The following is a 21,185-nucleotide window of genomic DNA, read 5'->3' on the forward strand; positions in this document are numbered from 1 at the left end:
TGTGTTATATTTTTTATATAAATAATTTTTAAAAAAATCTAATAGTTAATCTATTACGTTTTTTGTTTTAGTCTAAATTAAATATTTTTTTATTATTTTTAAAAAAAATCTTTTAAAAAATTTAATAATATATGATGAAAAATACGAAATAAATTATATAAAAACTAATTCAAACACAACATAAAAACATTTTAAAAAAAATATTTTAAGTATCTTTATCTGAGTGCTCTTCATTTTTTTAGTGGAGAGTATCTGCTCCCATCACGATCTGGAAAATGTTGAAAGAAACGAACAATGAAATTAATGAAATGGATAATCTAAGTAATAATAAAGTTAATGAAACCTTGATGACATTGGGCTTCGCTCATTCGCTTTCCTTAAATAGCTTCAATCGGTTCTAACTTCTAAACCCTTAATCCTCTTATTCATGGACTCCTTATTTCTTCGATGATAATCAAATGAGTCTATTTCATCTTTATGTTTTTTATATTTTAGCTGAAGATGAGTCTATTTACAATAAAAAATTTAGTATAATACAATAGAACCTGATGAATATACTTTAGGTTTAATATAATAACTAATAAAATCATCAGCTATTTTTACTGTATATAATGAAAAATTAAATAAGAAAGATTTACTGTATAATTTTTTAAAATACTATTTATTATATATGATTCTTAAAAAAGTATACTTTACAATGTCTAATATTTAAATTCATGACTTCTAGTATTTACCATCTTAACTAATATTTATTTTTTTATTATTATACACAATTAATTAATAAAAAAAGTAAATTAAAAGATATATTAGTGCTACTTTTTATACTTTAAGACAGTGGTTGTTTTGAAATATGGAACAGAAATTAAAAGACTGAAATTTAGTATCATATTTGTTGACCCAGAGATTAATATTAAAATTTTAGTCTGTATCTCAAAATTTCAATATTTCAATACTTGTAAAAAATGGGAATACAGGAAATTGAAATTTTTAGAAAAAGAAACTAAAATTTCAATAACATTTTATACCTAAAATATCTCATTTTAATTAATTAATTCTAACTTTATTTTTTGTGCAAATTAAATTGAAGCTTCATTCGTATTTCATTCTCTATCTCTCACTTTATACCAAATACAATACTAAAACTTATATTTCAGTTTCTGTTTTTCGGTCTCTATCTCTCAATCTCAGTAAGAAGTAGCATTTATTTTGAAGTGATAAGACGGAGACTGAAAGACTGAGATTCAGTATTATGTTTGTTAGTCTAGAAACTGGTACTAAAATTTCAATCTCTATCCCCAAACTTTCAGTATTTCAGTACCTCCAAAAAGTAAGGATATAGGAGACTGAAATTTTTTGGGATAAATATTGAAATTTTAATAATATTTTATACCTAAAATACTTCAATTTCAATTAATTAATTTTAACTTTATCATTTATGCAAATTAAATTAGAGTTTTATTTTTATTTCAATCTCTGTCTTCCACTTTATACCAAACACAATACTAAAATTTATTTCAGTTTCAGTCTCTCAATCTCTATGTTTCGGTCTTAGTCTTTCAGTCTCTATCTCTCTTCCAAATAGTGAGAAATCAGCTATACTGGTCAACAACCTGCACAAGCCATGTTGGTTCATATTACTTGTTACGATATGTACATCCAAATTTACATATTATATATCCATGTAGCTAGGTTAGAAAACATTATTCTACTTATTTTTTGGACGAGTTAACAAAATGCAATAATGAGCATTTGGCGACACAGTTTAACTATTCTGCTTTCATGATGCGATATTGAACGAGATTTATATAAGGCAAACATATATTGCGTTAATTAATAATTTCCTTAACCTAATTACTCTTTGTTGTAGTTGTTAGCGTGTGGTTATATCCTTGAAAGTTGAAAGTTGAAAATTGAAAGGCATGAATGATGAATGCAATGCCCACTGAGTTTTACTTTTACCTTTTCGTGGAGCAGGGCCAGTCGCAAGTTTCAACTATGTCCTCCTAGGATTCTTTTCATTTCTTCAATTTTTTAACCACACCTTCAATTTCTTACCTTATTCAAGAAGCCTACTCTGTCAAACTTGTTACACTGATAGATGGTCCTTAGTCAACATTAGACTTTTACATTTTGACCCCAATTTATTCTTTGACCGAGTTATCAATAACTTCTATTATTTGATTATCTTAAAATAGTAAATATAATGTGAAATTTCCCTTTAAATAATATTATTGAAAAGAACAACAGACTCCAATTTTCCGCACCATATAGTATGCTGAATTGGTGATAACTTAACATATGGGATATGCATGGTTGTTGATGAAAGTGAACAGGTTGCAAGGATTAGGATTTAACCGACAAGTTAGGGTTGCATTATTGGCTTATTGCTATGATGGCTCCAAACATAATTAATCTTTTTCACACGATTTGTGCAACATACACATGCAATGTGATACACTTTATTTGGAGCCTAATTTCTTTTGTTCTTGTTAATTATTAAGTTTCAGTATTTCTGTTATGAGTCTCTGCAGTTTGGACATATTGTAATAGTCAAGGGTATGTGTCTTCAAATATATGAGAATAATAGAATATAGACAAAGGTATTAGTCAAAGTCAAAGACTCAAAAGATCTACTATAGAATACAGGGGTTCAGATTGTTATATATAATTTTAATGTATGTATCATCAGTATAAATAAATTTATTATATATATATAAATAATTAATTTTTATATTAATAATGTGAATAATTATCCAAAAAAAATATATATATAATTATGATTCAGTATTATCAAGTATGAACCATATGTATGTAATAGTCATTAAAAACACTAACCCATAATAGACTCTTGAGTGTTGAATCCCTTCATAGCACAAATAAAGAAAGAAAAAGAAAATGAGAAAAAAGTGATATGAGTACCTGACTACTTGGACACATACATGTTACAGCTGATATATGTGTTTAAAGAAGTGTATGAGATGAGAGTCATGATAAAAGCTTAAAGCTGATCCTTTCCTATTAATATTGTACTCCATTACAATCCCCTAAATCTAATGGTGACTTATTCTGTCTTCCCTTTAGAGATATATGACAAAAGTTTATCACTTAAATGATACAGATCATGATCTTTAAATTAGAAACCTCTCTTTTATGGTGGAAGAAAGTTGAACTGCCATATATATTTGAGTTAAAGGGATAGTAGTCGGTGGTGTTAGTTTTTTTTCTTTACGATGACTTTTTTTTGCCTTACCCTTTCTCAATAATTTTCTTTAAGGAAAAAAAATTAAACTCTATGACTAAAATACATTTACAAGTTTAATACTAATTAGTTTAGTGTGCTATATTCTGTTATGTCATCATCAACTAAATTTTAAACCATGATTTTATTGGATTTAGGAAATTATTTAACGGATAATATACTATACATTTAAGTATTTTTATGAACTAAGTATAACTAAATTAAATAATTAAATTTAAAATAATATTAATCATAACTGATTTTTATTATGTTAAATTAAATTAATTAAACTTAATTAACAAAAAAATTTGTATATAATATTTCTCTTATTTAAGAGATAAGTCATTATAAATACTACTTAAGGAATGTATCTGATATATAAGAATAAAGTTTTTATATAAAAATGTAAAAATATATTTATAGTCATTGAATTAATTTAAATTATTAAAATTAAATGTGTGACTATAATATAAATAATTTTCGTATTTTCGTATATTCTCATAAACTATATACACACTAACAATGAATATACTATGATTTATTTATAGATATTTTAGTCTTTAGGTAAGAAAAGGATTCCTTGTGCATCTTGATTGGTTTCTCTCTAGTTTCTATGTCAGTAAGATTAAACAATAAAAAACAAAAAATTCTTAAAAATTAGGATTGCTATGATTTTTTACTATATTAAAAAGTACACTAATATTAGAAAAATAAAAAAAATGTTAAAATTTTTCTTATTTAATATTTATTAATTATCATAATAATTAATAAATATTAATATTAAATAAAATAAATAATTAATAAAGTATATGGTCCACACAGCCTACGGTCCTTTTGTTCCCTTCTCTTACCTCATCATTACACTTAGCAACACAATTCCCAAATCTCCTCTCAGCTTTTATTATTATTAACTAATTGCTAGATATTCATTACCCTTGATTAGAGTAAGCTTTTGTTTAAGTACATTTCTCAACCGTAAAATATGAGCAAACATAACCGCAAATGAGCTTTTAGAATCTTAAATTCTTATTATAATGACTAATAGATAAATACCACAATTTACCAAAAAGAATGAGTAGATAAAGTAGCTCAGGAACGATGTACTTTCTGTTCCTTTCCTTCGTTCGGTGAAAAGGACATACGAATGCGCAGATATGAACACAGCCATAAGGGAAAATATAAAGTATACAATGTTCTATACATAAAAATATTGTTAAACTAACTAAAAGTTTCTTTTTCTTTTTTAATTTCTGCTCCCTTTTCTTTTCTTCCTTCAATTTTATCGTCAATGAGAAGTGTAATTATTGTCATCACATGAATTCATATAAGCTTTCATGGGAGTCACATTAGGACAATTATGTGATCCCACTTTTCCTTTGGGTACATATGGGGATCACACTTTTTTATACCTACAAGTCCTCAACTACCCGATAATTTATTGGTTGAGACATTATTAATATCATTATAATGAGTGAATAAATTGCAAGTTCAATGCATAGTGCCCTTGGTCATTCATACAATAATACTAGTAATAATTAATCTCATAACCAAGCATTGATTGTCTCACTAATCTCCTTAAATAAATGTTAGGATTTAAATTCTATTTATATATTATTTATTTATTAATAATAAATTTTTAAATAAAATTTAAATTTATAATAAATTAATTCTTGAAATATCTAACATGAGTAAAAAAATAAGCTAAAGAGGTACGCTTCATGTGTTGATGATAAGGAAGAAACACATATATATCTGGTGAGAAAAGTTGAGGTAAAGTATTTACATTCTTAGAAGTATTCAAAATGATGATGACTAAGCTTATAGGGTTGATCTCTTTCTTTCTTGGTTAATCTACTAGGCATGAAAACCCTACTCCTAAGGATGTTATTATTGATATGATTAGGCACCTCGGGTGGCTTAATAGACCTAATCAAAGCCCAATTAACAGGCTTAAAGAAGTCATGCCTCTTAATCTCAAGAGAACCCATGCAACTGCCAATCCTCTTGTTTGGATTCTTCACCAAAAGCTTGCTTATAAGATCTTGAACCTTCACCATCTCCTCATACTCCTTGCTACTAGTAACCGCAATCCTTGGAAAAACCAACGGCATCTTGAGAATATTCAACAGCGTCTTCTCATTATTCTCGCCTTTGAACGGCGTTCTTCCGTACAGCATCTCATACAAGAACACTCCGAAAGTCCACCAATCCACGGCGCTGCCATGGCCTTGACCTAAGATCACTTCCGGCGCCAAATACTCGTGCGTTCCCACGAACGATTTCGACCTTGCTTCTATTGGCTCCGCTACGAGCTCTGGATCGAGTTCTTGAACGTGGTTAGCGTTTTCTGTTATGACGGTTGTAACGGTCGGGGAACGTTTCTTGTTTCTTGATGAAGATAGGGAGAAGCATGAGAGTACTGGTTGGATGGGTGCGGTGGCGCAGGATCTGGTCTTTGTGGACTTAATGGTGCGTTCCAATCTGGTGGTAGTTTTGGTCCTTAGGAGCTTGGGAACGACGTCGCATTTGAGAGAGAGATCGAAATCCGATAGCATTATGTGGCCGTCTTCCCTCACCAGAACGTTCTCCGGCTTCAAATCCCTGTACACTATCCCCATCATGTGAAGATATTCTACCGCCAAAAGTGTCTCCGCTCCATAGAACCTGTCAATTTCTTAACTTAATTAGCACCATTCTATCATGCATAACGAAACTACACACATTCACGCCATTAAATATAATTTTATACCATTAAAAATATTAATAATGACCAATTAATAGCTACAAATCACAAAAACTGCTAGCCCCTAGCACTCGGATGATAATTTATAATACTAGAAAAAGTGCTTACTTAGCGGAAGCAATGGAGAAGCGCTTGCCGGGCTGGCGTTGTCGAGCGGCGTATAAATCGCCGCCGGGGCAGAACTCCATGAGCAAGCAAGAGTAGTGAGAAGCTTCAAACTGAGTGTACAAAGTTGGCAAGAAAGGGTGATCAAGCATTCCAAGAATCTCCTTCTCCATCTCCGCTCTATGAAGCTTCTTCCTTATGGCAAGTGCTTCTCTGTCCACAACCTTCATGGCGTAGAAGCACTGCGGAAGCCCCACCACCGGGTTCCTTATCTGGCAAAGGTACACGTTCCCTATGTCGCCGCTCCCCAGCCGCCTCAGCAACCGGAAGTGGTCGAGCCCCACGCGCCCGTGGTGGCTGAGGAGCCGCTGCATGGCCTCCCATGCAACTTGGTTCGCCTTGTGCGGCTTGCTTTGGAGAGAAGAAGAAGTCAGAAACAAAGGGGTGTCTGTGATGGCGGAGGACGAGGAGAAAACAGAGACAGAGCTCTGGCGGCGGAGGCTGCTGAAGCTGAGGTTGCTCATCCAGCTGCGGGTGGATTCAGGGAGGGTGGTGGTGGTGGTGACGGAGGAGGAGCTGCTGTCGTAGTCAGGTTCATTATTATTATCTCTTGAGGGTGTGGTGATGATGGTGGTAGCCATGGTGGGTTCTAAGGTAACATATGTGTTATGGAAGTGTGTGTGGGTGTGGGCTTCACATTTTATATGCACAACCAACCCGTCACTTTAATTTTGTTGCCATTCAAATCTTGCACATGCCACACATCAAATAAAATCTGACTTGGAATAAGAATCAATATAATACATCAACTAACCCTTTATTATCATCACTATTTTTTTATAACAATTTTTCACAATATTATTAGGACTCGTTCTAATACTTTCAAAATTGTTTACCCTTTTTCTATAATTTTTAAGAATTATATGTAATATAAGAGTGACGTTTATTATTAATTCAAAACAAAAGTTTACAAAAGGGTGTCTGCTTTTACTAACTTGAAATGCCATTAAATCTGTGTACAGTATATTGAACACATTAGAGAGCCCATGTTTCTTTTGGTATCAAAAAGTGACACTTTTATTAATTATCATTCATACATTTAATTTCACTCGAACAAATATAGATCCTTAATTTTTTTTTTTCGGTGTAATTAATTAGTTTTTCTGATAGGGTGTTTATTCATAGGAAAATAAATTGACATCTGTCTTAGATATAACTAAAAAGATTTAAATTAAAATTAAAAGAATCTTTTACTGAATGAGAGGCTACACGGGCAGCAACATATTGATCCTAATTAAGAAAACTTTGTTTTGTCAAAAAGCATAATAGTAAAGATTCCTTAAAAATTAGTATTTTCTGCGGCAGGTAATAACGTTTAGCCTTAAATGAATCTTTAGATTTTTATGGGAGCCGTGGAAAATGTTTTTATTTCTTCTTCATTCTTTTTTGAAATGAAATAATATTTTGTTTAGGAAGGAGTGGTGGGAAGAGGGGTATCAAGGCATTTTTTGGATAGTCCTCACGTTTAATTCTTCTTCTTCGGATTTGTATAGAAAATAGAGACAGCCAAAAAGGGATATATGAAGTAACTAAAAGCTTTTGGTGTTGTTTTCCTTTTCTTTCTTTTGTTTGAGGCATGCTCTTAGTCTCAGGCAGTCAGGCCAATTGCTGACGAACCCACTAGTTATTGTTCTCTCTAAAGCGGTTTTCCAAAAAGTAACGCCCATCAATTCTAATATTATATATATTTTTCTTGCTAAATATATATAATCAATATTTATCGTTCTCTATATATGTCTCTTTAATTGAGGTATGCTTGAAACGATTCTTTATTCTTCTATCTCCAAATTTCTCCATCCAAACATATTCTATAACGACATTTCGGGTATGCAAACGTATATGCTGATGAAATTATCAATTTATCATTAAAAACTTTTCACAGATAAAGTTGTTGAAACATAAAAAAAATTATATAGAACTAGTTCATATATACATATACAAATTTTCATTCTGTTTTCATCACCCAACTAAACATACTCTCAAAAATAAATTATAGTATCTATACAAGAGAAATCCTAGAAAACTGTTAAAATTTATTATTTTTAATTAACAATTAATCAAAAATGTAAATTAAAATATATTATTGAATTATTAAATTAAAGAAATTTAATTAATAACTAAAATAATAATAAAAAATAATAAATTTTGATAATTTTTTAATATTTTTTGTGTACAGCTAATGTTATTTATATTTATAGTAACACAATATATTCATCAAGAATGTGCTGAAACCTCTGAATGACTATGATTTAATTTTAGGACTTGAGAAGCATATTGATGGATGTTACATATATGACATTTCCTGGCTAACCTTGCCATTGGTAGAACAAGTCCAGAAACACTTTTGGGAAGACATCATTATGGAGTGCACCGTATTATATATTAGTACACTTAATATATATATTGAAAGAGCAGAGAGAAGTACATAATAAAATATTTGGTAATAATAGATATGGTGGAAACTCAGATGGAATCGATTTCACGTAAAGTTGATAATTGAGAGTCATTAAATAATTTGACTGATTTTACTAAATTTTCATCTAGCGGCTCTCAACTATCAACTTCACATAAAATCGACTACATCTGAGTTTTCACCGATAGATAGTGTTATGCCTACAAATTATTCTCTCTCTTATTGTAGTATCCACTGTTCACCTTCATATTTGGTAAATGATTGTCAAAATGATCTTTTTGGGTGCATTACAGATATATAAATTACTTCTTCAGTCCAAAGTAATTAGTAAAAGGATATATAAACTACTAATTAATTAGTTAATTTAATTATAAACCGAAGCTTTTAAAAGTGAATTGGTCAAAAGCAAGCTCTCTTTGTGTTTAAAGCTTATGTAAACCGCATATCAAGAATAATTTCTTTTCTTTTTTTTATTTATTATTCGAATAACAAAGCATAGAAAGCAGGAGCAGCATGCAAACGACATCGTAAACTCTGCCATATATTGATCATAGAGATACCTGGTTCTTCTTGTCTAACACTCCATCATATATACACATTAAGATATGAACATACATTATTCGTTGAAAAAAATTAAATAAATGGTATATAGCAGCTAGGAATGAGGATGCACGAAGAACCCGTGTTCCAAATTGAATTCACCACCTCAATTTGAAATGGGGGGTTGGAAATTAAAGTGGAGTTAGTAATATAGCTTATGTGTCTACGTATGAATGATGATGAGTATATGCATAAGAAATTACGGTACGGAGTAGTAGTAATACAGTAGTGATGTTAATTTATGATTTATGATATTCTTGCTATGCATGTGAACCAATTATGAATGTAGGGGACCTGTCTTTGGTCACTTTTCTTGGGTCCATACTTGCGCCCACCACCTCTCAAATTATATACATATCTATATATCTCTTGTATTTGTATATACTTAGGTGTATGTGATGCTATTTGATGATGTATATATGTAGTACTTGTCAATGTAGTTGGTAATCTATACTCCTATCATTTACTCTCAAAATAAGTATTATTTTGATCTCTAAGATATAGGGTCAAAATCAAAATTGTCTTTAATCTTATTTTTAACATTAAAATTGTTTTTGTATGTCTGTAACCTAAAAATTAGTGTAGGATAATATTTTAAATAAATCACTAAAAATACACTCGAATCATTTGAGGTTGACAAAATATTTTTAAATTTTATTATCGATAAAATTATTCTCGAATAATTTTAAAGACCTGCTCTGTTAAAAAAATATATGACGTGACTTACTCGTCAATATTAGAGTCTCACTTACTATATAAAAAATTCTATTTATCAAATTGTTCTTTTTAATTAACATTAAATGTCTTAATTTATGAATGTGTATTTTTTTGTTTTAAAATTATTTAAAGATATTTTTGTTGATAATAAAAATTAAAAATATTTTTATCAATTACAAAATAATTCAGGTATATTTTTTGTAGTTTACCTGATGTATTTATAATAATGTGTCTATGTATGTCATCATATTTGAAGAATATATATCCTAGTATATTAGCTTCAAGAGAAACTAGCTAACTTCAATGTGATGAGTGTTAATTATTAAATCTAACTTTGTTAGTATTTTAGGGAGGCTTGGCTGCATCATATTCCTCGCTTTTAAAACTTTATACATCAGTCAAACAAAGAGTTATCTCTTCCTAAGTCTTATGTATCTTTTTTTTTTGTTTCCCCCTAGAGTAGAGTACATACACTACTACTAGCTGTCACAGATATCCCATTTCATTATGCTGATCTTGTGGACCCATAAAATATACACTCTTTTTCTTTCACATTTTCATTTCCATTAAATTAATAATAATTTGATCACATGAACAGGCAGGGAAAGTAATTATCCAAAAGAGAGGAATTCAAGCACAACTTATTCATGCAAAATATTTTGAGGATATAATGAAAAAAAATGCATGATGGATTAATTTTGAATTGGAATTGGATGCTTCATGTATATATGTTGTGGCATTGATTATTCAATGGCAACACAAATCTTGTTTCCTACTTGGTGACTGGGATTTGTGGATTATCTTACTTTGAATTCTTGCTTCATGAATTTCACATAAAGCCAATAACTCTAATCATTATTCCATACATGTAGCTCTATTAATATAGTTTTTAGAAATTGTTGGAGTTTATTTTTGTTATCTGCAAGATCTTGTCCTTTTGGTTACAATTTGAGGCAGCAAGAACTGAATGATTTTAATTTTGCAGTGATTCAGAGTGGCACATATATAGGAAGACTCAAAGGTCCATAACATACTTCTCCCCAACCCTTCAAAAGTGCCATCACTCTACACCCCACCATCCTTTTATGATGTCTTCTTGTTTTTATTGTATAAAGGAAACGAACCCGCAATCAAATTGGGACAAAAGTTAAACACAACAAATAAATGTCATTCATATTGAATAGACAAGTGATGTACTTACTCCCTTGCTCTGGATTTGGATGCATGTTGGGTCATATTTTAAGTAACAAAAGATGTAGTCTTTGATAAGTTATTGTTTTCTTTTTTCACTTAATCTATTGATTTGAATTCTTCTTAGGTTTTGAATCTTGATGAGGCTTTTTTTATAGTCTTAAGAATCGAACTGAATTGGTCAATTCAACTTTTATAACTAAAAATAGGTTTAAGATAAAACTGTTTGATAGCGAATTGATTGAAAATTTGGTTAATCGATTTAAAATAATAAATTATAAAAAAATTAATTTTTAAAAGATTATATATTTTATACATAATATATTATTTTATTATTTAAATTTCTAATTCTACAGTTGGATAACCGGAACCTTGGTTCTTTGAGATGTAGGTTGCCAATGTAATTCTAATAAATTATAAAAGAATATAAAGTTACATGAGTATTAGAGTGAGATTTATAATAAGTTTTGACCTGTGAATAAAAATAATCAGGTAATGACTAATCAGACGTATTTAATTTGATAAAGCTGCTATACTATATGAAGTGGGATTGTACTTGATTTGTACACAGGAATCTGAGATATACCCTCTGATCAAATGTATTGGCATGCACTTGGCAGAATGTGGTTAATTTAATGAGATAGATGAATTGGAATAAGATGAGAGCAAATTAAAGCAAGGATGACGCATGCAGAAAGAAAGAAACAAGTTCAGCATATCTTAAGAGCAGAGTGTGTATCAGAGTTCCACTCCTCTTCTTCAATAATTTGGAGCATGCACTGAACAAAGTGTGGCCAATCTGGCAAACCCCTGCAAGATAATGTATCATATAATAACATGTATGAACCAAGCAGCACAATTTAAATAAATGTAGCATAATCAGCACCTTATTATAAATGCTAAACTAATTACATGTGTATAATATAATGGGGAGAGCATAAATTTCAGTGAAGGACACGTACCCGGGAATTGGGGAAAACAGCAATGGCAACCTTATGCCGTTATGCGATCTTGATTTGTTGTTGTCTCAGACATAACATCATGGGCATGGCAGCTTCTGAATCATGGGGTCCAAACACAACTAATTTGTACTCCTTCCTCTCTCATAATGTTTCTCTTTTGAATTGAACTACATCAATGCTTTTCAGTTGCTTGTACATGTATGTATATCCAACATTATATTTGTAATTAGTGAACTATTTAGTTTCTTTCTTTTTCCCTTTTTTTTCTTTTTTAATAGAATTAAAGACTTTTATTTTATGCAATCACAAATATCCTACACTTTAGCTGCCATGAAAAAATTTCAAGTCAAACTTGGTTGGAAATTCAGCAGATATAAAACCTTAAAGAAAACAACATAGTGAAAGTGGCTACTTGGCACGTGTAGTCATGTCAAAGTTAGTAAATATGTCAAACTATCTAGCAACTATTATTTTCATGAGTAGTATTTAAGGGTAAAGTACGTTTTTTTATTCTTAATATTGATGATTTTTTTAAATATTTTTAATATTTAATTGTATTTAATTTTTTTAAATATTTTTTATTTGTGTCAAAATTATTTTTGGACATTAACTCTATGTAAAATATTAGGAATAAGATTAAAAATTTTAAAGAATAATTTTGATACAAATAAAAAAACAGGGACAAAAATGAATAAATTGAAAGCGTTAGGACAACATTGAATGAAATTTAATATTATGAGAATTTTGAAAAAAATCATAAAATTTAAGGACAAAAAAGGGATTAATAGTCATATTAATTCCTAAAAGATGACTCATTTTTTAAATTCTGTCATAGAAAGATTTTATCAATCAAATTAGTAATTCAAAAATTATAAATTAATCATTTTTATCCTTCAATCACTCGATTAATAATTTTCGTAAACAATTAATGACATGGAACGTTAACTCACATCATACATAATAGCTAGCATATATAATTAGACGCTGAACAAATATATTTATAAAGATTTATCAAGGTTATATTAGGATTAGGGTTAATATAATTGGGAAAATAAAATTGATAGATTTTCATAATCATATTTATTCAAGGTCCAATTAGATATGCTAGGTGTCATATATGCTATCAAGTTAATTTTTATTTCATTAATCATTGACAAAAACTATTAATTGAGTGACGAAATGATAAAAATGATTAATTTGTAATCTTTAAAGAACTAATTTAATTAATACAATTTTTTTGGAATAAATTTAGAAAATGACTCATCTTTTAGAAATGACTCATTTTTTAAAAATTAATTTAACCATTAATCGGACAAAAAAGAATAATGTTATATATTCAAGTCTTTTAATGAACCAAGTTAAACAATAAAACTTAAAATAATACTAACCATAACTGATTTTTATTATATTAGACTAATTAATTAGATTTAATTAATAAAAAAATTTAAATATGTAATATTATTCGACAAAAAAAAAATACTTTATCCTTATTTAATTTTACCTAATGTTGTGGTGCTCTTTCCTAACTAACTTCGTCAACAAAAAAAAGACTTATCATCTTAAATGAGTGGAGCGTAAAAGGATAAGCTAGTCCTTATTTGATAGGTCTAACATGATAGGGTTGATAATATAAGAGTCTAATAAATATCACTTCTATAAAGAATTTTATTATTTCCTTTTAACCTCTTGTGAAAAGTCTAAAACTGATTCTCTGACCGTGATAGTTCATGGACAATGATGTTCATGCATCAAAGTTCCATATACTACCCATACCTGTAACCTTTAGGTACAATAATGCTACAACGACAAAACAATATAGCCAAATCCACCCTCCCCTCTCTATTTGACAGCTATTACGGCAGCCGGATGAAATAGAAATCTTGGTAAGAACTAAGAAGTTACGTGCTAGTAGGTGAGAACTAATTTTTTTTTTTTAAATCTACTAAACTATGCTAGGAAGTATTATTATTATTTGGGTTGCCGTTCTAGGAAATATCTTAATGGTGTATTTAATTCTTTTTTATTAAATCTTAGGGGAACCTTATTTTTATCACAATAAACACCTGCATTACACACATAAACCAATTCATATCCACTAATACTAATAGGCAAAGCCACAAGAATAGTGTGGCTTTCGCTTTTCGCCCACGACCAAACCAGTAACCATAGTCATGAAAAGGTGGAAATAATAATTTTCGCATTTATAAGATAGAACGCTGGACCATAAACGTTTGAAGGCCCTGAAAACGGATCTAGGCCTTCACGGTTAAGAACTAGTGGCCTAAAAGTAAACTTCAGCCCACTTGAGAGATTTTTTTTTTTTCAAAATTAGGAGTGAGATTTAAATCTAAAACCTTTAGGTGAGGATAGAAAGACTATGTCATTTGAACTTACTTGAGAGATTCTCTTTTTGCATTTATTTCATTTATTTATTTCATAAATCAAATTGCATTACTTGCATAGTTAGCCTTTTGAATTCCATAACAATAGTTGAAATTTTATAATTTACATGTAGACAATAAATTCAATGTCTAGAGTCTAGACTTAGCATCTTGGTCAAATTGTTGTTAATATTCTCCTGCAACACACTTTGTGATTGACACTCTCCAAAGTGCAGGATCAATTTGGTTATTCTTATTTTTTCTTTTTAATCATGAATAAACGTATTAGTAACTATAAGTTATTAGAACCTTGAAACAAATTACTAAACTCACCCCAAACAAGCCTAACCCTAATAATGCAAGTGTTAGTGGCATTCGACACACTACCATAGTAAGCAACAATTCATTCTCAAAATGTCAGAAATAGTGCATAGCTAATAGGCTTAGTTTGTACCAAAAAGGATAAATCTGAACATAAGAAGTGCAGCATTTATCTCTTACAATATGTGTTTTAAATGGGAAACACAAATTTTAACCAAATTTTTTAATTGTACCCTTCCTTTGGACGCTCGTTGGAATCAGTCATAGCCTTTTCCAAGACAATTCAGACAGCGTTGGACCCTACAAAGCCATGAAACATGATGAGGATAACTCGCAGGTCACAATGTTCTAAGAGAATAAATTTATAAGCACTTGGTAATTTCCTTGGAATTCATGTAACCGCAATTATCAAGTGATCTTGTGATGCTCAATTGGTATACTAGAGAAGAGAAACAAGGAAGCAAGGTAACCTGTTTCCCTCACAAGTAGGACAAAGGCAAGGGTTGATTGCAATGGGATCATACATTGGTGACCATGAAATGGTGGCATTCCCTTTGCACAGTTTGCATATGTAGAATCCCTTCCCTCTACAGGCCATACAAGGCAACGCTGTCTTTTTCTGGGGAAAAAATGTCAAATATATGAACATATACACAAGAGCATGATAAAAGAACCATGGCAGAAAAATAAAAGAAAACCCCTTTAGCTTATGCATCTTTACCCGTTTCTTCTCAGAAACAAAGGAAATCGTTTTTAGGGTCACAGTAGAAGCCAAGTTCAAAGCGGCTATTCCACCCAATATGATTCCAGCACCGGTAATCACTGTTCTCAAAGGCCCTGAATTATTCATCTCTTCTTCTCAGAGGAAATTTATCAAACACCTGAACTGCAGCTTCCACAATAACAACATTTAACCCCCCAACTACGTGTCTTGCGATGGGGTCACAAAATGAGACAACTTTGAGCCGTTAAGTACCTACCAAGTTGATATAAACGACTTACCGTTTCGCGGGCATGTTTACCATACGATGTCGTTTTCATACTTGGCTTTAACTAACATTCTAACATCATCGTTCTGCAACAGAAGATCGCGTTAGTGTACTATGTGGACTCAGCTAGAACTACTCCAACGACAATAACCTGTCTTCCATCAGCACTCCTCCATGAAAATCGTATTTTCGAAAAACCCAATTAATATTCTAAATTCTCGATCTACTTCTTCTTCTTCCCTTTTTCTCTTCCATTTCCGTTCCAATGTTTTCAGAAGCCGCAGCTTTGTTCTCAGTTCCAGCAGAAAATGGACCCTTGGAACCAAATCTCTCAAATTATCGTCTTCTCCCTTAAGAGCTTCGTGTGCTCCTAGCTCGACTGTCTATGGCGGCTGGGACGAGGTTGCAGTCGCCGGTGACTCCGATTCGCTGCGCAGCTTTCTCGCTTCCATTGGAATCGATGATAGGAAGAATGTTTTCGTGTTCATCTTGGGCCTTGTTTGCGCCATGGCGATTTCCAGGGTTAGGGTTTCTTCCATCATTGTTATTCCAGCTTCAGCTCTTGTTTTTGCGGTTGGTTTCGCCGTAGGGTTTTTCCGAAGCGGTGCCTTCGGTGACGCCAGGATTAGCGGGACCAAGAGGAAAGATAAGGACGAGAATTCGAAGCAGTTTTCGGAGAAATTGAGGAGCTTGTTGGAATTCTTTGATGAACTCGATGGTGTGGTCAATAACTTGAAGAGCGATGTACAATTTGCCATCAGGAATAAGAAAATTGAAGAGAGTGATTTCTTTGGGTATGTTGATGTCACAGATAAAATAAAGTTGAAGGCTTTGAATGCTAGGAATATTGTGAAGGCTTTAATTGATAATGAGGGAAATTCTAATGGGGCTTTTGTTGAGAACAATAAAGGTAGTAGAAGAAAGAAAGATGCTGGAGAAGCTGGGTACCAGATGCTACAATCTATTGGAAGTTTGTTTGGAGAAAAATCAGTTACCTCGAATTCTAACAAAGTCAGAGAAAATGCTAAGCAAGAGACAGTGGATAGAGCATTGGATCAAGCACCAGGAAACGGTACTGTGCCTCCTGTTGAAGATAAGGCTTCAAATTCAGATAGTAGAGGGAATGGTAAGTTGGATTCTTCTCTAGATTCTTCAATTAGATCTGTTTCGGATATGTACAGAAATGGAAGAACAAAGGGTATTGCCGAGAATGATGATTTTGGATTAGGAGGTGTTGGCAGGAAAACTAATAAATTTCGTGATGAGAAAGAATATAGTTACCGGAACAAAGGATTGAGGTTCACAAATAATCGCAGTTTCTCTCTGAAGATGGATTCCAGCAGTGTAACAGACATGTGGGAATCCCATGACAATCTTCTTGATTCTGAAAGCATGAAAGTCAGAATGGAACACAGGGAAAGTGAATCTTCCTTTGTGCAGGAGCAGTTGCTCAATCAAGGGCGCGAAACTTTCACGTCTTCTTATGACAAGAGGGATGATGAGCCTCATAGGTCTCCATTTGAAGAAGATGCAATGAATTATGATCATCGCAATCAGCATCATGGTGATGACTTGCCTGGGCGTGAGAGTGAATTCAATGCTTCTTCATCTGCAAAGACATCAGATGATGAAATGTTTGGTAGGTTCCTTGCTGAAGCAACCGAACTTCAAAAGCAAGCAAAAGTGTTTATAAAGGCTAGGCATGATGAAGAGCAAGCTGAAATCATGTTATATAGGTCTGCTAACTTATTTTCCAAAGCTTTAGACCTGAAGCCGATGAGTTTATTGGCTGTAGGCCAGTTAGGAAACACTTATCTTCTTCATGGAGAATTAAAGTTGAAGATCAGTCGTGAACTGCGAGGTCTACTTTCAGGTAGCATCCAACCATCATCTGGGAGACGTAGTAGAGTACTGAAGGGAATGCGGAAAAAAATCACTAGTAAAGAAGAAGTTGCACCATTGCTTATTGATGTATGTGAAGAATGTGAAGAGCTTCTGGTTGAGGCTGGCAGAAAGTATAGGCTGGCATTGTCAATTGATGCGAATGATGTGAGAGCCCTGTATAATTGGGGCCTTGCTCTCTCTTTTCGTGGGCAATTGATAGCAGACATTGGTCCGGTATGCATTTCTTGACATCTTACTAGAAAGCAGATTGCTTAAATTCATATAAAAGCTTCTGTGATTTTGCTGTTTGGTTGGCATGATTTCATATGCCAGTTTGATAAGCTCACTTTTGTTGTTTTATTATTTTGTTTTTGTTTGAAGTTATTGTTGTCTTCAAATATCACAGGGTGCTGCTTTTGAGGCTGAAAGAGTATTCCTGGCTGCTATTGACAAGTTTGATGCTATGTTGTTGAAGGGCAATGTTTATGCACCAGATGGTAATGTCTCCTGAATTTGAAATTTATAATTTCCACATACAAGTGCATCTGTAAAATATTTTGCTGACAAATTTCCTGTACAAAGCATATGGGGGCCGTATATGATGACCCTATTTGAATTTTAAGGTAAAAATAGTTTTGAAGTTGTATCTCTGAGAAGAATCGCGATCGGAATATAGGTCTTGAAAACAAAAACATGCATAATAGATGGAGACACATTTGAAGTAACTTATGGATAAGTTACACTTTATCCATGTTTGATGGCCTCATGCTCTTTGTCTGTTTGAATTTTTCCTCCCCCTCCTCTTCTCTTTTTCTCTCCCGTCTCGTTTTGCATATATCTTTTACTTGATGGATTTTGAAAGTCCTAATGCTATGTTTAACTTGGATCTCGAAATTGTTGAAGCAGCTTTGTTCAGATGGGGTGTGGCATTGCAGCAGAGATCTCGGTTAAGGCCAGGAACCAGTAAAGAGAAGGTGAAGTTGCTGCAGCAAGCAAGAAGGCTCTATGAAGATGCCCTTCATATGGATTCCAATAACATGCAAGCTAAAGAAGCTTTATCCTCTTGTCTCTATGAGCTCAATTACCGGTAATTCTAGCAGTCAATTCATCATGGAAAAGAGTTATCCAAGGGAATCAATCTGCTTTCAGTCCCCTGGTTTGCATAATAATTTGGCCATAGTGGAACTTAGCCATGCATGATTCCTAGTATTGTCTTTTTTGTATTGATTCTCCCTATTTAGACAGAGTCAGCAAAATAATAATAGTTAATAATAATGAGGGTGCTAGCATAGTAATAGAGACACAATCTACAGAATGAGTTCTATTCTTGGAGAGCACCTAGGAGGTTAGGAGAGTAATTTTGACTACCTGATAATAACAAAGGGGACACCACCCTTGGAAAGAAAAAATGATTTTTTTTGTTGGTTTTTTGGGTTTACATTGTATTATATGATATGAATCCTGAAGTGAAGATGGAAATAAGCATGTGGTTTTGATTATGGGTGAAAGAAATAAATTGTAGTTGTGAACACGGTTGATGGTTGTTGGTTGATTAGCATTGTTGTGTGGTTTAGGCGCGTAGTCGTAGGGATAGGACTTAGGAGGCATTCACATGAGTTGAACTTGATTGAAGTGCTCGTACCTTACCTACGTATGACATCCATCAAATGTGGCCTTCTTTTTTGTCTCTACTCTACTGTTTGTTCAAACTTCAAACTGCTTCAATTTCTAGTACATCATCATCGTGATTTCAGGATTAATAATTTAATACTTTCTCAAATTCATAAATAATAATAATAATCATCATTGGATACAGTTACAGGCCCCACGCGCAGCTTGTCTCGTGCCCAAACTTGCAAGTGCCACTTATTCATAAAAATCATAACTGGCTAAATAATTGTGTCTTTAATATTTCACTTAAATTTTAATTTTATTTTTAATGTTTCACGTATTTTATTTTTATTTTGTTTTATTTTATTTTTATTAGAATTAATTTTTTAGAAACACCAAAAAAATGAATGATTTTTTTTAATTTTTTTATATAATTTTTTTTAAGTACAACGAAAATTATAGTGATAGTCGTTATAGTAGTAGTTGTAGTTGTTATGAAACCACTTATCCCAAAAGCTATAGGAGAAGGTAACACTAATGGTTATATCTCTAACATTTTTTTTTCAAGCAAGAGCCTCTCTTTTTGGGTTTGCTTGATTTGCTATTTTTTACACTTTTTTGGGGTTCACCAAAAATCGAACTCTTGACCTTTCGGACATAGAACACTGATACCATGTCATGAAATTACTCATCCCAAAAACTTAAGCTGATGGAAAAAGGCAACATTCCCCTTCAAACAAGAGCCTCTTTTGGATTTGTTTGATTTTTACATAAGCTTTTTTCTCTTTTATTTGCTTTATGCTATTTTTTATTTTTGGGGTTCACCAAGGAGTGAAAAAATAGGAAATCAAGCAAATCCAAAAAAAGAGGTTCTTGCTTGAGGGAAAATATTGTCTTTTTCCATTAGCTTAAACTTTTAGGATGAGTAGTTTCATGACAGTAGTGATTTGAAAGTAACAGCGGCAGAATAATAAGAAAAAATATTTAATAATAGAAAAAATAATTTTGAGACAAAAATAAAATGTTTTAAACGTTACGAGTGAAATTAACACTTAATCAAAAGTTCGAAACATTAAGAATTAAAATAATATTTTATTGAGTAAAGTATCGTTTTTGTCCCCAACGTTTAGGGTAAGTTCTAAAGTTGTTTCTAACATTTCAATCGTCCTATTTAAGTGCCTAACGTTTTAAAATTGACTCAATGTTGTCTTGCCGTTAGGGATCCGTTAACAGAATTGACGACGGGACAAAATTGAGACGGTTTTAAAACGATAGGGACTTAAATAGGACGAAAACGTTGGGGACAAAAACGAATTAAGTATAATTTACTTAGATGTAATTAAAAAATAATTGAATACTATGTACAGTAAAAAATTGATATTATTAAAAAATAAAATAAAATTAAAATTTATTTTTATGTATCGTTTTTGTCCCCAACGTTTTTGTCCTATTTAAGTCTCTAACGTTTCAAAACCGTCTCAATTTTGTTTCGCCGTCAATTCTGTTAATGGATCACTAACGACAGGACAACATTGAGTCAATTTAGAAACGTTAGAAATTTAAATATGACCATTGAAATATTAGGGACAAAAATGATATTTTACTCTATTTTATTCGATCATAAGTATTTGTACAATCTAGTGGAAAATTAATATATTCTTCAGGGACAATAATAAATATATAACTTCTAATTTTAATCCTTAATATTTGAATTAAATCTTAATTTCGTTTTTAATATTTGAAACTTCTTATTTTTATTTCATCTTATTTTTGTATTTTGATTAAAATTATTTTTTTAAAAATATCTTTTCTCCATTATGATTTTTTCTTAGTTGCGACAAAAATTATAACGATAGTGGTTATAGTAGTAGTTACAATAAGTGTTTATGTGAACATCGTTGATTTGATAAAAAAGATTTTTTTAATAAAATATATTTTTTATTTTTTTAACGTGTTTGATAAATTTTTAG

General features: G+C 31.6%; 3 protein-coding genes across 5 annotated transcripts; 1 reads left to right on the forward strand and 2 right to left on the reverse strand.

Moving 5' to 3' along the window:
* Window positions 1-4,961: 4,961 nt before the first annotated feature.
* On the reverse strand, window positions 4,962-6,759 carry LOC107469772 (protein kinase PINOID 2). Its single transcript, XM_016089148.3, has 2 exons — window positions 6,090-6,759; window positions 4,962-5,902 (listed from the first exon to the last, which is right to left on the reverse strand). The coding sequence occupies exons 1-2, from the start codon at window positions 6,725-6,727 to the stop codon at window positions 5,026-5,028; spliced, it is 1,515 nt and encodes a 504-aa protein (XP_015944634.1). The 5' UTR covers window positions 6,728-6,759; the 3' UTR covers window positions 4,962-5,025.
* An 8,042-nt stretch (window positions 6,760-14,801) lies between these two features.
* LOC107469762 (protein BUNDLE SHEATH DEFECTIVE 2, chloroplastic) lies at window positions 14,802-15,706 on the reverse strand. 2 transcript variants are annotated; one of them, XM_016089139.3, is made up of 3 exons: window positions 15,453-15,706; window positions 15,202-15,350; window positions 14,802-15,031 (listed from the first exon to the last, which is right to left on the reverse strand). In XM_016089139.3, exons 1-3 carry the CDS (start codon window positions 15,579-15,581, stop codon window positions 14,989-14,991), a joined length of 321 nt encoding a protein of 106 aa, XP_015944625.1. In that variant the 5' UTR covers window positions 15,582-15,706; the 3' UTR covers window positions 14,802-14,988. The 2 variants fall into 2 exon arrangements, with proteins under 2 accessions (XP_015944625.1, XP_052115791.1); XM_052259831.1 differs by having other exon boundaries at window positions 14,809-15,031; window positions 15,256-15,350.
* Window positions 15,707-15,753: 47 nt separating this feature from the next.
* On the forward strand, window positions 15,754-19,135 carry LOC107469753 (uncharacterized). Of its 2 annotated transcripts, none has more exons than XR_002365915.2 (3): window positions 15,754-17,838; window positions 17,986-18,101; window positions 18,511-18,658. XR_002365915.2 is itself a non-coding variant. In XM_016089133.3 (3 exons), exons 1-3 carry the CDS (start codon window positions 15,895-15,897, stop codon window positions 18,693-18,695), a joined length of 2,220 nt encoding a protein of 739 aa, XP_015944619.1. In that variant the 5' UTR covers window positions 15,754-15,894; the 3' UTR covers window positions 18,696-19,135. The 2 variants fall into 2 exon arrangements, 1 of the variants encoding a protein (XP_015944619.1); XM_016089133.3 differs by having other exon boundaries at window positions 18,011-18,101; window positions 18,511-19,135.
* Window positions 19,136-21,185: the final 2,050 nt, after the last annotated feature.

Source organism: Arachis duranensis, chromosome 1, assembly GCF_000817695.3.
Source record: "Arachis duranensis cultivar V14167 chromosome 1, aradu.V14167.gnm2.J7QH, whole genome shotgun sequence".
Taxonomy (NCBI): domain Eukaryota; kingdom Viridiplantae; phylum Streptophyta; class Magnoliopsida; order Fabales; family Fabaceae; genus Arachis; species Arachis duranensis.